The 18,924-nt window shown below is 36.2% G+C and overlaps 1 protein-coding gene across 1 annotated transcript in view; it reads right to left on the reverse strand.

Moving 5' to 3' along the window:
* Window positions 1-525: 525 nt before the first annotated feature.
* Window positions 526-18,924, reverse strand: part of LOC126810054 (xylosyltransferase 2) — a 70,097-nt gene continuing 51,698 nt past the window's right edge. The window contains exons 3-11 of the mRNA XM_050535001.1: window positions 11,704-11,829; window positions 11,107-11,274; window positions 10,262-10,431; window positions 7,033-7,235; window positions 5,750-5,830; window positions 4,703-4,919; window positions 3,049-3,225; window positions 2,410-2,515; window positions 526-1,758 (exon numbers count right to left, since the gene is read on the reverse strand). Coding sequence (XP_050390958.1) covers window positions 749-1,758; window positions 2,410-2,515; window positions 3,049-3,225; window positions 4,703-4,919; window positions 5,750-5,830; window positions 7,033-7,235; window positions 10,262-10,431; window positions 11,107-11,274; window positions 11,704-11,829 — 2,258 coding nt within the window. The 3' untranslated portion in view covers window positions 526-748. The remainder of the gene's footprint in view (window positions 1,759-2,409; window positions 2,516-3,048; window positions 3,226-4,702; window positions 4,920-5,749; window positions 5,831-7,032; window positions 7,236-10,261; window positions 10,432-11,106; window positions 11,275-11,703; window positions 11,830-18,924) is intronic.

Genomic DNA, 18,924 nt, shown 5'->3' on the forward strand with positions numbered 1-18,924 from the left:
ATTACGTTGAAATAAGAAATAAACACACGTTTATGGCTAACGTTGTCAGTTCTCTTGAACCTCTTCCGGCCATATTGAAACAATATAACATATATATATAGATACTGATATAAATATTATTTATAATAAGCTTAATAATAAATCACTTAAATCAAAATATATTCAGATTCTCAAATAAAGATTTCATTGGTACAACTCATTCTTAAAAATTTCTAAATATGAGGAGAAACTGATTTCCATCCTTTTTTTTTAAATTCATCAAAGCTAAAAATCATCGAAACCTCTTTTAAAATACAAAATGAGTCAATTCTTTTCCATTAAAATTCAATTTCAAATGTTTAAAATAAATTGAGTCAATTTATCATTTTTAAAAAAAATTGAGTCATTTTATCATTTTAAAAAAAAATTGAGTCAATTTATCATTTTTAAAAAAAATTGAGTCAATTTATCATTTTAAAAATAAATTGAGTCAATTTATCATTTTTAAAATAAAAAAAAAAGTTCTGTAAAAAATGCTTTAAAATTCTGAAAATATCTCAAATAAGATAAGATTTGGTTTAAAATGTACAAGCGTCGAAATAAAATGAAAAATCTGCGTCTAAAATTTTAAATACTAACAATCGGACTCAATTAAATTAAATTTTTTAAAAAAATTTTATAAAATGGGATCATGGAAAATTTGGGATTTAAAATATCCGTAATCAACACAAATCATTTTATCTTCGATTTTTCTATTTGTAAACGATGGTCATCTCCTTCGAAACGATTTTAATTTAGTGACTATGGCTGAAAGTTCGGATTTGGGATCAGGAGATCGAGAACTCCATGAAACTAATCGGCACTTTGCGACTTGTGGACACTGTTTACTACTCACGTCCTCTATTGCACAACTATTCTGGACCTGCCAAAATAAGGGAGATAATTCGTCGATCCATTTCTCCAAGTTTTTACCGACCTTCCGAGCATTTGTCAACGCATTTGTTTCTAATCTCTCGTCTTTTGGCACTTTTAACACTGTCCGTAATTCTGAAAAGTCTTTTTTGGCGTAATGTCCGTCGGGACCCGAGTGAGCTTGATGAATGTCGCTCGTGGAAATGGATCTAGCTTGGTAAAACTGGAGCGGGAACACAAGGAATTTCGTTTCTGCTACTAATTTGAGATTCTCCATCAGTCTTACTCTCCAAATTCCGGGTCTCAACGGGGATTTTAACAAAGGATTATGGTTGCCTATATGCGAAGATGCAGGTATTTTTACATCGTAAGATGCGGCTATCACATTAGAAGGATCAATCCAGGCCACTGATATTATGAATTCTGTCCCAGGACCCCAAACATGGCGCAATACCGGCTCGTCATACGGTCCAATAAGCGATGCATAGTTACGGAAAATCAACTCCTTGGGATCAAAGTTTGTGCCGATCTCGAGGGTCAAAAGTCGCCCAATTGAACCAATGGGATTTAACACTGAATAATGTGTTTTCGGATGCATATGAGTTTCCATAGTAATGACCTTTCCAGAGGTCACATCTTCTGCTTGATATAACACAAGTAACCCATGGAAATGATCTGATTCGTAGATTATATTAGCTTCTAGCACTTTGATTGGTCGATATTTACAGGTAGCAAATTGTTCAGCCAATAAGAGAAGTCCTCTCCTCATGAATGAATGATAGGCTGTAAGGTAAGCGTCTCTAGTTTTCGTATTTTTATCCAGATGATGAAACTCATTTTGCCAGTAATTAGATAAAGCTGTCATATCTGAAATACAAAAGATAAAAAAAAAAAATAAATAAATTGGGGGTGCTCTAGTGTGAAGATCAGCATGAGAGAGAGAGAGAGAGAGAGAGAGAGAGAGAGAGAGAGAGTTTAACAACCACTCAACACTAACTAGGTAATTTTGGGACTAACATATGGTCAAATTTTAATTCAATAATTCGCTTGCCTGTAGGAGGGGTCTTTAGCAGTGGGAGGAAACCGGAGGATCCGGAGAAAACTCACGAGGTAGGACCCTACTTTCTTGTCACGTACAACCGGGGATCGAAACCATGCCAGTTGACTCGATGACAGACTTTATGATACAGCGCACACAAGCTAACCATTCGGCCATTTCCCCCACCATGTGCTAGCAGGGAAGTTTGCCTGGATATTAATTGACTACCAACTATCACATGTTGTTTAACATGCACGCCAGGATGTATACATAATCGTGATTCTTTCCTAATCCAAACGACTGGTGTGTTCCTTAACTAGAGAGAGAGAGATTGAGAGAGAGATGGGGTTTAACAGCCACTAGGCAACCCTACTTCTTGTCACGTGCAAGCGGGGAATTGAAACCACGCAACTTCACTCTATGAAAGACCAACTAACACGCCGTAACATAATTCACAAATAAAATGATAAAAATCAAACCTTGTCCATAGTCCCCAAATAAATAAACATCGATGCTATTGATAATTTCTTGATTTACAATTGCTTCAAATTTACGAGCAAAAAACACCGGCTTGTCTTCATAATTCTGAAAATAAAAAATATTACAATGTTTAGATCGTCATATCTTACAGGAGTAAATTGCCTTGGTTTAGGGAAATTAAATGGGGTTTAACGTCCTACTGTTCTGCTCCGACTGGGCTAATGAAGACGGACATACGCCATACAGTGTGCTATGAGGGAAATTTTATCTGGACAGCGGCATTATGGCCTACTCTTATATCGAACTCCAAGGGATCTTATATGTGCACCCAATGTATACACAGGACCTCAATTGTTTGTTTCATCCAAACGCCTAGACAGCTGTCCTTGTCAGGCCCTGCTCGTATACTGGGCTAATAATATAATAATATGGGCATACGCCAGTGTGCTATTAGGAAAATTTCGCCCGGACAGTGGCACTAAGACCTACTCTTATCTCGAAATCCAACTAGCAAGGGATCTTTTACATGCATGCCAATGTATACAAGGGGCCTCAGGTTTTTGTCCCATCCGAACAACTAGACAGCGGACAAGGGAAAAGCACGTCCAAACACAAAGAAATCAAGAAATAATACCCACCATTAGTTTATCTAAATCTGTAGTTTTAAAATCGTTGGGTGAACATCCACACCAATCCACGATGTGTTTATATTGACATTTACAACCCTGTTTACGTCTCCAGTTTGTCAAATGTAAATTATTATCAATTATTTTATCACAGAATTTACTGTTCTGACTCAAAGTATGGAAAAATGACTGAAACATAAAAAAAACAAAACATTTTTTAAACATTTATTATGCAAGAGCTAAATCTGTCTATTGCAGGTCTTTCTTTAGGCCTGAAATGTTATCTAAATTATTAATTAGACATTAATTAACCTATCCAGACCATAATCAACTCTAGATGGCATCGCTAGCCTGTGATCTTTAGTGGCTTATGAGCCAATTTACTGCATAACTTTCCTTCACGATTTAATGATTAAATGGATAATTGAGACTATGCTATTTATCGTACTGACTTTAGTAATGATGATCAAGTCTAGGCGGAAATTTCAATCGCTTAGTTCACGGTTCAGAGTGGATCAATTTGAATGAAATTTTCAGCAAATTACCTTTACATTATCTAGTTTTTAACTATTATAGTGAGAACTGCCAACTTGTTATCGAATCTCCCATAATGTATCTTTAACAAAAGTTTTTGTTATAAGAATTAGGATGACAGATAGACAGCACAGTCCAGTGTACTCATTCTATATACTCATTTATACTAAAATGGAAATATTTTTTATCCAGATATACTTTAAAAACCTTTATTTATTTTTCTAATACTTCAAAAAAATGTTCTAGAATTTAATTTGTATAAGGAAGAAAGTTAATACTGTGAGTTAATGAACCCGCACAGATGTCACCCCTCGCAGTGATTGTAGCAGGCTAGCTGATATTCACTGTTGATCAGTATGAGTCGGTTTTCGTAAGACATTGATGAAATATGCTAAAAATATATCTTCTAATGATATAACATGAAAGGTAAAATTTAATAAACAAAATAAACCAGCAAAAACCAAGTTAGGACCGAGCACCTTTGCTTAAAGCCATCAATAAAACATCAGTTTTTTTCAGACTAACATATAGTTCAGTTTTTATTTACTATGGTTACCTGTGCAAAGCTCTGTTACTATGGTTACTTGTGCAAAGCTCAGGTACATATTTATTTCAATAATTCAATTGCAGGTAAGGGTCCTAACTTAAAGGCAGTGGAAGGAAGCCGGAGCACCCAGAGAAAATCCACCATGTTGGACAGGTGACCCTACTCCTTGTCATGTAATAGCACGGAATCGAGAGAGAGAGAGAGAGAGAGAGAGAGAGAGAGAGAGAGATGGGGTTTAACGTCCACTCGACACAAACTAGATCATTTCAGGATTAACATGTGGTTTAATTTTATTTCATTAATTCGCTTGCACGTAGGGGTCTTTAGCAGTGGGATGAAACCGGAGGACCCAGAGAAAACCTATGAGGTTGGACAGGCGACCCTACTCCTTGTCACGTACAACCGGTTGACTCAATGACAGACCTTATGATACAGCGCGCACACGCTAACCATTTAGCCATCCAACCCCCAGCACGGAATTGAAACCACTCCACTTGACTCAAAGACAGACCTTATGATCTAACTTTCACGCCTTAAACCCTTCAGACACCCAATGATACAAACAAAATAGGCTAAAAGTTTTACCTCCACAGGCAGCAGAGTATATTTAAAGAAGTTTTTTAATCCCCGCAATAATTCATCATCTTGTTGTATGACATATTCAGCTAGTGTACGATATATTCCTATCCAATCACTACCACCATCTAGACGTATCCCAGTAGGCAAAGCTCGCGGTCCCAGACGCCATAAATGATTGTCGCATTCATAAAACGTCTGTTCTAACCCTTGCTTCTGGATAAACCTGAAAAAATTCACAAATACAACACATCAAAATCTTGTAACTCATTTTGAGATGAACACACACACAATTTCTTTTTACTTGTCTTTACTACACTAGGATCTGGAAGAGTTGTTATATAACCTGCGTTCTGGATGATGTGAGGGATTAGCCAATGAAACGGTCTGTTGTAGCGAGTTTTTGGTGTGAGGTGCACGGAACTGTGGGTAATCCACTAGAAACATCAATGCCGATTGGTTAATCAAATGTCTGATGCCATAGGGTCCAAAGCCGCTTGTATGAACACTGATGCAACCTTCCAGTACAACTGATCAGATCTTCATGTAGTAGAGACCATCGAAAGGTATGTGACGTCATCCTTTGATGTTGGTGTACCGTTATTTCAAATAATGGTACAGGCACCGTGCCAAGCATACATTATTCATACTAGTTGAAATTTTGGACACGCGTGACATATTTCATTGCAAAGCACGTGCGAGTGTCTGTATTTTAAGTTGTTTAATGGTCTTGAGCTTAAGACATTGTGTAATATATTGAAACAAGAGCTCAGGACTGACGTCCTTCATGTTGTTTCAATATATTACACAATGTCTTAAGCTCGAGATCATTAAAGAGAGGTAAGTCACATGACGTAAACATGACCTGGTTTAATCGAATTTTTATAGGACATTCCTTCGCAATTACAATGTTTGAGAAGGATTTGAAGCATAATTATGACAAATTAATTAGTTTGAATATGTTTTTGGTCCATATATACCATTAAATCACCCAGTTTGTACGCGGGAATGTATCTTTAAACCACATAGAAGCACCTGTAATTTTATCATGCCTACCTGTGAGTATCGGAACCATGTGATTTAAGGAAACTGTAGCCGTTATATTTCTTTAAAAAATAAACCAATTCATCTATTCTCCTGATAAAATATAAATATTATAAATTATATTTAGCACACTATAAATTTATTCAAATCTCTGCAGTAAAGATGAACATCAATGTTGATTTAAATTGACCAATAATTTGTTTTTTCAATGTCGAAGACTTTGGATGATATTGAATTAGAGATTACGGGGATACTCGATTGAACGTTTCAGAATTGAATTTTCTCAATCCCCCAAAAAGTGACAGGGGGTATTTCAGGCTACAACGCATGTGTCAACAAAATCTGAAAATATCTCAACCAACCATGCAGCCGAAACATATTTGTTGTGTTTAATTATGTCACGATTCTACTCACACCACCTCCGTGGTTGGAACGGACAGAACTGTGACAGGACTGAATTCCGTATCACTTGACTGCATTTCTGACAATCGAGCATCCCCTTAGCTAAAGAATTGTTTCCCCTTGTCAGTGATGCAGGACGGAGGGCCTGACAAGGACAGCTGTTTAGTCGTTCGGATGCGTTGAAATCGAGGCCCTATGTGTATACATTGGCGTGCACGTAAAAGATCCCTTGTGCTACACCATGTGGGTTTATAAAGACAGGCATATATCCTAGCTATTTGCCCAAACAGTGGCACTTTCATCAAATTTTGTTCGATCCCTGCATCAGGATTTTACGACGTGGTTTCCCCTTGGTCAGTGGTGCAGGACAAGGACAGCTGTCTAGCTGTTCGGATGGTACAGAAAACCAAGGTCCTGTGTATACATTGGCGTGCACATAAAAGATCCTTTGGCAGCCGGAATTCGATATAAGAGTAGGCCATAGTGCTGTCGCCCGGGCAAAATTTCCTCAATAGCACACTGTATGGCTATTAGCCCAGTATAGGAGCAGAATAGTAGGACGTTAAACCCAATTTTCATTTCATTTCATTTCACTTTAAACTCTAAATTGATAAATGATATTGAGAGAGAGAGAGAGAGAGAGAGAGAGAGAGAGAGAGAGATGGGTTTAACCTCCACTCGACACAAACTAGGTCATTTCGGGACTAACACATGGTTCAATTATATTTCTATAATTCGCTTGCGCGTAGGGGTCTTTAGCAGTGGGAGGAAACCGGAGGACCCGGAGAAAAACCACAAAGTTGGACAGGCGACCCTACTCCTTGTCACGTACATTGATTTATGATTTAGAGACTTAGCTCCTTTAAACTGTGTAAATAAAGATTAGTAATTACTTGATAGGATAATCACTTTCACTGAGATTAATATAATAATCCCACTTCCATTCTGTGATACCCAGTACTTCCTTCATAAACGATAGATGAGCCTGTAATAAACTTGCTCCACCCCAGATGGTCGAAAAACGCTGACGAGTCAATCGAATATTGTGTAATCTTTTTTCCAAGGGAAGTAACTCTCTAAATAGGTACTCCTCTCTCTGAAGTAATAAATAATGGCATGTCGTTATCAAAACATTTTGTCACATTTTTATAAGCCTACATTTTTTTAAAAGATAGGTTGCCAGGCAACGAAACATACGCCCACAGCAGCTAAATCGTCCGGGCAGTCAACAAGTGTTGTCGCATATTTTTACTTCTTTCGGTAATGAAACATTTATAATACACTCATTAAGTAATTATCAGAAAACCATTAGAATTTGTTTGGTTTTTAATATCATGGATTTAGCTGTTCAAGTCATAAAAATTCATTGAAAATCAATATACTTGTTCGTCTCAAGCTCTTAAACTCTGTGTATCAATCTGAAGTCAATCGGATGATAACTTTAGCCTCTAGAGCGTCCACAAGATTTTTCAAAGTGATCAAGGGCCATAACTATGACAGTAATTATCGAAAATCACTGAAAATGAATAGACTTCTTTGTCTCACGACCTTAAACACTGTGTATAAATTTAAAGTCAACCGGATATTGACTTTGGCCTCTAGAGCGTCCACAAGATTTTTCAACATGATCAAGGGCCATAACTGTGGCAGTAAATATAAAAAATCACTGAAAATGAATAGACTTCATCTCATGACCCTAAACACTGTGTATAAATTTAAAGTCAATCGGATATTAACTTTAGCCTTTAGAGTGTCCAAAAGATTTTTCAAAGTGATCAAGGGCCATAACTGTCGCAGTACTTATCGTAAATCGCTGAAAATCAATAGGCTGCTTCGTCTCATGACCTTAAGCACTGTGTATAAATTTAAAGCCAATCGGATACTAACTTTTGCCTCTAGAGAGTCCACAAGATTTTTTTGAAGTGATCAAGGGCCATAACTCTGGCAATAATTATCGAAAATCACTGAAAATGAATAGACTTCTTCGTCTCATGACCTTAAACACTGTGTATAAATTTAAAGTCAATCGGATATTGACTTTAGCCTCTAGAGCGTCCACAAGATTTTTCAAAGTGATCAAGGGCCAGAACTCTGGCAGTAATTATCTGAAATCGCTGAAATCAATAGGCTTCTTCGTCTCATGACCTTAAACACTGTGTATAAATTTAAAGTCAATCAGATATTAACTTTGGCCTTTAGAGCGTCCACAAGATTTTTTGAAGTGATCAAGGGCCATATTAACTCTGGCAGTAATTATCGAAAATCGCTGAAAATGAATAGACTCCTTTGTCTCATGACCTTAAACACTGAGTATAAATTTAAAGTCAATCGGATATTAACTTTAGCCTCTAGAGCATCCACAAGATTTTTCAAAGTGATCAAGGGCCATAACTCTGGCAGTAATTATCTGAAATCGTTGAAAATCAATAGGCTTCATCGTCTCATGACCTTAAACACTGTGTATAAATCTAAAGTCAATCGGATATTAACTTTGACCTGGAGAGCGTCCACAAGATTTTTTTAAGTGATCAAGGGCCATAACTCTGGCAGTAATTATCGGAAATCGCTGAAAATCAATAGGCTTCTCCGTCTCATGACCTTAAACACTGTGTATAAATTTTAAGTCAATCGGATATTAACTTTGGCCTGTAGAGCGTCCACAAGATTTTTTGAAGTGATCAAGGGCCATAACTCTGGCAGTAATTATCGGAAATTGCTGAAAATCAATAGGATTCTTCGTCTCATGACCTTAAACACTGTGTATAAATTTAAAGTCAATCGGATATTAACTTTGGCCTTTAGAATGTCTACAAGAATTTTTGAAATGATCAAGGCCATAACTCTGGCAGTTATTATTGGAAATCGCTGAAAATCAATAGGCTTCTTCGTCTCATGACCTTAAACACTGTGTATAAAGTTAACGTCAATTGGATATTAACTTTGACCTCTAGAGCGTCCACAAGATTTTTTGAAGTGATCAAGGGCCATAACTCTGGCAGTAATTATCGGAAATCGCTGAAAATCAATAGGATTCTTCGCTTCATGACCTTAAACACTGTGTATAAATTTAAAGTCAATCGGATATTAACTTTGGCCTCTAGAGCGTCCACAAGATTTTTTGAAGTGATCAAGGGCCATAACTCTGGCAGTAATTATCGGAAATCGCTGAAAATCAATAGGCTTCTTCGTTTCATGGCCTTAAACACTGTATATAAATTTAAAGTCAATCGGATATTAACTTTAGCCTCTAGAGCGTCCACAAGCAATTGTGGACGCCGGACGGACGGACGGGGGCGACGACAATATACGACCACATTTCAATGTGGGCGTATAAAAAACAATAAATACTTACAGAAGCTAGATTTGAGAACAGGCAGAAACTTTCAGATAACCTGTCCATTTAAGGGGGAAGGCTATCCGAAAATTTTTATTCTGAAATGTTAATGCTATTGAATTGAAAATAGTACAAGTAGTTGGGAAATGTTAATGTTAGTTTTCCCTTGTTTATTACATTTCCTAACTACTTGTGCCATCTTCAATTCACTAGCTTTAGAATTTCAGAAAGCATTTTTCGGGTACCCTCACCCTTTAAGTGTGGACGTACTATCTTTAGATATTGAGCAAACGCAGTGTAGCACTATGCAATTCGGCAATCAGATCAACCATGTACCACCATGCAGTGCTATGAGTCGCTGGTTAGATGTGGAAAGTATGTCCCAAAAAAAACCCATATCCGATGTTTGACGCATGCTCTCTCCTCTGCTACATATTTTATTAAACTTGTGATCGTCTAGTATTGTCTCTGGTTATTTTTGTAATTCTTTACTTTATGGTTAGGACGTATCTCGACACAAACTAGTTCATTTAGGACTAAGATATGATACAATTTTATTTCCATGATTCGCTTGCACGTAGGAGTCTTAATAGCAGTGGGAGGACCCGTAAAAAACCCATGAGTCACGCACAGCTTAGGTTCTAAACCACCCCTGGTAAAATATAAAAAGCTCACATGAAGCTGACTAATTTGCCGAGAGCTAAACTCAAAATAACCCATGACTATGAGATTACCTGTCTCCCTCATCAAGTAAATATATACTAATCAGTCTGGATAATGTAACCTACCTTATCTACATGTATATAATAATAATGATCAGGATGATATACAGCTCGTATCAATCGAATGACCTGACGTATCTGTCTACCATTAAACGTGAGAATAAAGACGATTTTAACTGGTGGTTTGTCAGCGACAGAATCTTTGCTTGCTAAAGTTGATGGATTTTTTAATTTAGCTGGAAAAAAAAGTTGATACTAATCCAATTTGTTAAATCTCGGACAGTATAGTAAGTTTAGTACATTTAATTGGTTCTACCATTTGTCCACAAATCCCAGCTTTCATTCACTTCAAGGAATATGAAACTTTTTAGCATAATGCAATCTTTAAAATTCATTGACTCTAAACCAGCTAAACCGCTGATATTTGGGACCTAGAAATGGACAAAAATTGGTCGCAACGCATATAATGGTGTAATATGAATGTATATAAACTGATTTACATTCAATCGTTTCTTAGTTTATACAATATTTTATTCATTTGAAAAGGATTGAACAACAATTTCTTATCTGTTATGTTCGGTGAAATATGCCTGAAGTCTCAATCGAATGGCAATCTCTAGCGTCTGGTTATTCCAGTCCACACCGATAGTATTTATTGCGCATGCTCTCCAGATAAGAATATGGGGTCACCGTTTGACATGACTTGTGGGATATGTCTAGCCTCATTCTTCGAATTACAAATGGCAATGAAATGTTTATTGTATATCAGAAACCCATCTTTTCCCGGGAAGATCACACCATGAATGTTGATTTAAATTGACAAATAGTTCGTGTTTTCAATGCCGAAGACTTTGGATGATATTGAGTTAGAGACTTAGCTACTTAAAACTAGAAATTTGATTATTTCTTACCTGGTAAACCAGTACTAAATACTCTCATGGTGAGATAACCTCCACATGTAGCATATTTATCACCTGGACAAATCGTGTCACATCTACCTTCCTCTACTTTACCATGGCGACCAAATTTATCATCACACCAACATTCACGACCAAACTGTAATCCTGCATACTTTAAACCTACAACAGATAGAACACTTTTTAACACTTCAACATAACAATAAAACCAGCGGTTGCCAGGCAACATACGCTCTCATTTTGCAATAGATGGACAGAGGAAGTTATGGTCGGGAAAATACCAATTTCGAAAAAAAAACAAGCTCTACATGTCAAGTTTTGTCAAAATCAGATAAAAACTGTGACCTGTATAGTGTTCGCAAACATATTGTGGACGAACGTTCGGACAGACAGGGGCAACGACAATATACATGTACGTTCAATTGAAATCGTGGGTGTATAAAAAAGTCAAATAAGAACCTTTGCCTGACAAAGCCTGAATTTGAGACTGATATTTTCAGGCTTCCACATATGATTATCAAGTTGTTGTTGTGAACTCGGCAAGAATATGTGCAAAATGATGAAGATTGTATCAAATGTGAGTTCACTTACCTCCCTTTGTACAATGGTCGATACAAGCTTGCGGGGAATTCTTGATTAATTCTTTAAAATGTTTTGGCATATCACGATCTGTCTTGTTGTCCTGGAAACATCCAAAATACGATCCTGTTGTGTTCGCTGAAATAATACAAAAGGAATAATGAATAAAGGGTAATTACTATAAATGTCAAGGACCCAGGTTCAGTTAGTAAGGGGGTGTTGGATGGCCGAATGGTTAGCATGTGCACATTGTATCATAAGGTCTGTCATTGAGTCAACTGGCGTGGTTTTAATTCCCTGGTTGTATGTGACACCGTGCAGGGTTGCCTGTTTAACCTTGTGGGTTTTTTCCGGTTTCCTCCTACTGGTTTAGATAAAATTGAACCATATGTTGGTTCCAAAATGACCTACATGTAGTTTATGTCGAGTGGCAAGTGACAGGACTTGCGAGTTATGATCATATGGCAAGTGTGAACAGGATTTTGTTATAATTAAGAAATCTGTGAGCTGTGATGATGTGTCAAGTGTAAACAGGACTTGAGATAATATAACCAAGAAATCTGTGAGTTGAGATGAGGTGGCAATTGTGAACAGGGTTTTAGTTATAACTAAGACATCAGTGACAGAACTAATGTGCCAAGTGTGAACAAGACTTGAGATATAATTAAGAAATCTGTGATGATGTAATTCGGTGGCAGTGTGAACAGGGCTTGAGTTGTGATGATGTGTTCTATTAAATGTCATGTATTAACAATGATCTAAATATAGTCTGTTATAATGGATACAGGAAATTACCTTGTTCTATAGAATATTATTACATTAATACAATAATTATATCTACTCAAAGGCTCTCTCTCTCTCTCTCTCTCTCTCTCTCTCTCTACTAGGTGGTATATATCAGTTTTTGAAACAAAAGGCAGTGGGGGGGGGGGGGGAGAGCTTAATAAAACTGGTTCATTCAAGGGTGTTAACCTGAAGCTCTGTTAGGATTAATCAATTTGAATAATTTACGGACTAATATAGTTTTAATGAGGCTACTTTTTCTTTATTGTGGTTGCCTTTTATTCCAGAAAATTGGTTCTATAAGAGCTATTTGAATATATATAATTAAACATAGACCTTTTATTCTACCAGGGTGGTTGGATGGCCGAATGGTTAGCATGTGCGTGCTGTATCATAAGGCCTGTCATTGATTCAACTGGTGTGGTTTCGAATCCCTGGTTGTACATGACAAGGATTAGGGTCGCCTGTCCAACCTCGTTGGTTTTCTCCGGGTCCTCTGGTTTCCTCCCACTGCTAAAGACCCCTACGCGCAAGCGAATTATTGAAATAAAATTAAACCATGTTAGTCCCGAAATGACCTAGTTTGTGTCGAGTGGACGTTAAACCCCATTTCTCTCTCTCTCTTTATTCTACCAACTTAAACTTAGACGTATTATTTCAGAATATTGGATCCAGACCCGTTCGAACATGATTAAATTCAGACCTATTATTTCAGAATATTGGTTCCGTGGTACATGTATCTGTGTGAATTTACCTAGACCCTTTATTCCAGAATATAGACCTAAACCTATCGTATTATTCCATAATATTGGGTCAATAAAACTTGTTTGAATATCATTGAACAGAGACGTTTTATTGGGTCTATCAGCCCTTTGTGAATACAAGTAGACTAGAACATATAACTGTATTTGTAAACCAATTAACAACAAGACGGTAATAATTGTTAACATTATTTGTTAAAGACAATTTAAATATTTACAAGTTGGGTGGAAATCAGGCATGTGAATCATAGGGCTATTTCTATTCTACAAATGATTCATATTGTCAATATTCACTATAGATTTTTAATATCGCGACAATCTTAGTGACATTTCCGAGGGACAGGGATTCGGACAGGATGGCTTATTTTTTCTAGCAAATGGAGTATGTTTTCAAACAGGTCTAACAAATGGCATATTTTTATCTAAGCAAACAGAGTTTTGTAGCAGATAAAAAAAAACCAACACCTCCTTCCCCTTTACACCCCCTCCTCCCGGAAATTAACCCCACACAGATTCTGTATTTTTAGCTGACTTTGCCATTTAATTTCTAGATGTATCTTTTTATTTTTTTTTTAAAAGTATCTTTTTATTTCTTTTAAAAAAAAAAAACAAGTTTGAATCTGTCTAGAAAAACCATGTACTTTCCAGCAATCCAACCTCCTGAGTTTTCTCCGGGTTCTCCGTTTTCCTCCCACTGCTAAAGACCCCTACGCACAAGCGAATTATTGAAATAAAATTAAACCATATGTTAGTCCCAAAATGACCTAGTTTGCGTGGAGTTGACGTTTTTCTCTCTCTCTATTCTCTCTCTCTCTCTCTCTCAAACATCATCAACTGAGAAATAGCAACTCTATTAATACTTCAGGAATATTTCCATGAAATCAAAAATTATGAACTCTTAGAAACCTTAAAGTAGCAAAAATCACAATTACTCTAATAATTTGATATGTGGATAAAATTTCATCAAGACAGCTTGAAAGGATTATGGCATATGTTCCGGAAACAAAATCATAATGGAAGGATGAAAAGAGACCATTTTAATATCACTCTCTTTATTTCATTCAGCTCTTGATAAAATAAAAAAAAAAACAATCTAACACTTCATAGAAAACATGTAACACTTTGGTCCTTAAGACAATATTGGTTCTTTGAAAAATTGTTGCTTCACTCTGTCTATAGAGTCAAATCGCATGTACTTTTAAAATGAACGTGAATATATAGTTATACATAAAAAACAGTGATATTTTGGTAAAATCATAACCATTGTCAAGACATCCATCAAATTCTGTCTGTTAATTGACCTATGGTTGGTAGACCAAATAAGGTAATGTTTCCTCCTTTGGTCTTGTGAAATAAAGAGGTTTATTCCATATTTGGGATGGAAATTAATGTCAAGGCTAATCTAAGACGTGCAGAAATTAGGGGGTTATAAAAGAGGGGGTTATAAAAGAGGGTGTTGAGCGAGACTGGGCAGAGCTCACCCAGGTATTCCAAGCAGCTAATATTATTGAGAACGAGGAACCTTCAAAGCAATTACAGCTTAACAATAAAGTTGTAAGAACCATTTAACCTGTAGTGTTATATAATATTATTACGATCATGAAGAAAACAAACACAACATGGAAAGAAGTCCGATAGTACTACAAACATTATCTTTTTTCGTTATTCCCTGGGTAAAATTATATTTCTTCTCCAACAATTTCTCAGCACATTTCTTTCCACTTGTCAAACCTATTTATTCATTCAATCACCTAAATAAACATTTCATCCCACAAAACAAATTTACAATCTTCTAAGAAAAACTAGAATCTACTTACGTCTCATAATTCTAGTTAAAACTTGCAAACTGTGTTTATTGGCAAGGATTATTAAACTTTTTAAGCTAACAATTTTTGCCTGTATTGTTTGCAAAGTTATAAAAAGCATTTCTTAAAACAAACAAAAATTTGTTGCAACAAAATCAACTGTCAAATTATGGGTTTATCTAAAATGACAAGACTTCTATGACCGCTATAGCATTAACTTGTTAAGATGACAATTTTTGCCTGTTTATTGTTTGCAAATTTAAAAAAATCATATTTTAAAACCAAAAAATATGTTGCAACAAGATCAATTGTCAAATTATGGGTTTATTTAAAATGACAAGACTTCTTTGACCACTATAGGATAAACTTGTAAAAATAACAATTTTTGCCTGTATTGTTTGCAAAGTTATAAAAATCATTTATTAAAACAAGAAAAATATGTTGCAACAAAATCGATCAACTGTCAAATTACATGTTTATCTAAAATGACAAGTCTTCTTTGACCACCATAATTATAATTTTTTCATGTGTTAAGTTATATTTATAGCACAGCTTTCATGAGTTAACAGGAGGCCGTAGGCTGAGGTGTTAAACCTGTTAACCAATGAAGTGTGCTATAAATGACTTGTAACATTGACACCTGCTCAACATGCTCGTTTTTATTGCACAGAAAACCCACCCCTCTTCTCTATATGGTTTCTACTAAAACTAGTGTAAATCAGCAAAAGAGTGCAATAACATTGAACATGTCTAGTTATTGCACGGTTAAGCTCCAACCAATCTACTAGCGGGAAAACAATCTGCTTATTCAACGAAAAGAACAATGGAAGATTTCCCGTCCATGTTACAATTAGTTTTGTGAGAAGACATATCCTGTCTTCATGTTGAGAATATTATATCAATGGATCAACCTATCCTTGAAGAGAGAGAGAGAGAGAGAGAGAGAGAGAGAGTTTAACATCCACTCGACACAAACTAGGTCATTTTGGTACTAACATATGGTTCAATTTTATTTTAATGGTTCGCTTGCGCGTAGTGGTCTTTATAGCTGTGGGAGGAAACCGAAGGACCCGGAGAAAACCCACAAGGTTTGGACAGGCGACCTTACTCCTTGTCACGTACAACCGAGGATTCAAAACCACATCAGTTGAATCAATGACAGGCCTTATGATACATCGCGCACGTGCTATCTGTGAAGAATAACCAATTTCATGTGCCACTGGAATCCAGTAGGGTATGCGTGGGGGGTGGAAGGAAAGGGGGTGGGGTTTGAATCTGGGATAGTTTTGCTTAGATATAGTAATTGTACAGCTGGGAGTGGTTTTCAACGAGTTTTGTTCACAGACAGCAAGTTCTTAAAGACACGATGCCACTCAGCAAACCTCGGCAGATTTCGATACCCTACATCTAGCCTCGGCTGTATGACGATAAGTGATATGTACCTACGCCTATACAATTGCGATGCGGCACGGATTTACTTATTAGCAAAACTTGCCGCTTTTAGAAAGAAGTTCTCATAATTGCGTCGTTTCGAAGAGTGTGTAGAATTTTCAGTGCAAACTTGTCATTGTCTAAAGAAAATCGGATAAACTTGAGAGAAAAACACAAACTTGTCCTTGTCTAAAGAAAATCGGATAAACTTGAAAGAAAAACAGCTTCAGACATTGAAATATTTGTATGATAAAACATTTTTCAAAGGCATTCTTCAAAGGCGTCGTCATGGGCAACGCCGTTGGTAATCGGGGAACTTGAAAGTAGTTTCAATGGCGGACTTTGTCATACAGCCAAGGCTAGATGTAGGGTACTGGAATCTGCTGAGGTTTGCCGAGTGGACTTGATGCATCATTTAGCGCTATCTTGCAAACTACAATATTACAAAACTTTAATCTTTATTAGCTTTATCAGTCCAAAAATGGTTTGATTCCGGTCAGTATTTACAAAGTTATGATAGCTTGAAATTTCATCAATCTTTAGAAGCTACTCGCATGTAACAAGACGTGGCCATCTTTAATTTGTAACGGAAAAACCTGATGGGCCTGGTTTAAACCTGATTGAATCCGAGTTCGGAAATGAAATGAAATAAAATGGGGTTTAACGTCCTACTGTTCTGCTCCTACTGGGCTAATGAAGACGGGCATACGCCATGCAGTGTGCTATGAGGGAAATTTTGCCCGGACAGCTGAGTTTTGGCCTACTCTTATATCGAATTCCAACTATAGGTTGCTTTCACTACCACACCCACATATCCACGAAACCTCTAGTCTTTAGTCCCATTGGAACAATTACACGCAGATCCTAATGGCATCTGTCACCATTTTTAAATAATTTCCCACACATTTTTTTTTTAACACATATGAGATTTTCCGCATCAATATTTAATTTATAATTTTTCACTACTGGTTATATAAATGTCAAGACCCAAGAAATCCAGACAATTGTAATAAACAAACCAGGAAGGTATAAATATTTAAAAATTCTTCATCAACTTCACAAAATAAATCAAAGTCTTACTTCAATAAATAATAATTTTGTAGACATTAAAACATTTTTTTTCTCTGAGTTAAGAAACTAGAAAGATTGCTCCGATAAATATATATCATTCTTTTTTCTGTGACATAATCTTTTTTACATGTTCAAATTTTTAAAATCTGCGTTCTTCCTGTTTCTTGAATGTCTGAGTTTTTTTTCTCTGAGTTAAGAAACTAGAAAGATTGCTCCGATAAATATATATCATTCTTTTTTCTGTGACATAATCTTTTTTACATGTTCAAATTTTTAAAATCTGCGTTCTTCCTGTTTCTTGAATGTCAATCGATGTGTCATAAAAAGGCTGAAGTTGAAGTCAGAAAAAAAAAATGAAATTCTGACATGCTCCCCTGAGAATTGCGATCTATATCACAGAGAGAGAGAGAGAGAGAGAGAGGAAGAGGGAGAGAGAGAGAGAGAGATCAACACAAACCTAGGTCATTTCGGGACTATCATGTGGTTAAATTTTATTTTCAACAATTCGCTTGCGCATAGGGGTCTTTAGCAGTGGGAGGAAACCGGAGAAAACCTATGAGGTTGGACAGGCGACCCTACTCCTTGTCACTTACATGTACAACCGGGAAATCGAAACCATGCCAGTTGACTCAATAACAGACCATATGATAAACACGCACACACTAACCATTCGGCCATCCAACTCCCATGCATCTTTAAACATACATTATGCAAGAGCTAAATCTGCCTATCACAGGTCTTTTTTTAGGCCTGAAATGTTATATAAACTATTAATTAGACATTTATTAACAAAACAAGACCATAATCGACTCTCGATGACATCAGATACTTGAGATTTTAACTAGATTAAAATGGTTCGTCATTTAAAAATTTAATTTAAAAATGGGAAAGCGAGGCTAAGTCCCGATTATACCAGTGCCCTGGTTACCACAGTGCACACATCTTGTCAAAACTACGAACAATGATTACTTGGCTGAGAATGAAGTAATTTGAATGAAATTTTCAATATTTTCTTTTTTTATCATCTATTTTTGAATTAATATAGCAAGAATGACCAACTCTTTATTAAACTATTAATTAATGTATCTTTAAAGTTTACAATCAGATAAACTTAGATAAAGTGGTTGATTCCATATTTTATGAATAAAATATTTTTAGAAAGACGCAACATTCATCATAAATGTAACTGAGTTGATCTGATGTGTTTGTCTGATTATTGATGGAACAAACTCCATGGAGATTAAACGCTTTTACGGATACATCTTAATATCACGACCACCATATCTCTATGACAATCATAACGTCAATAAATGGACTGAAATGGAACAGAGAGAGAGAGAGAGAGAGAGAGAGAGAGGTGGGGTTTAATGTCCACTGGACAC

This window comes from Patella vulgata, chromosome 2 (genome assembly GCF_932274485.2).
Source record: "Patella vulgata chromosome 2, xgPatVulg1.2, whole genome shotgun sequence".
NCBI lineage: Eukaryota > Metazoa > Mollusca > Gastropoda > Patellidae > Patella > Patella vulgata.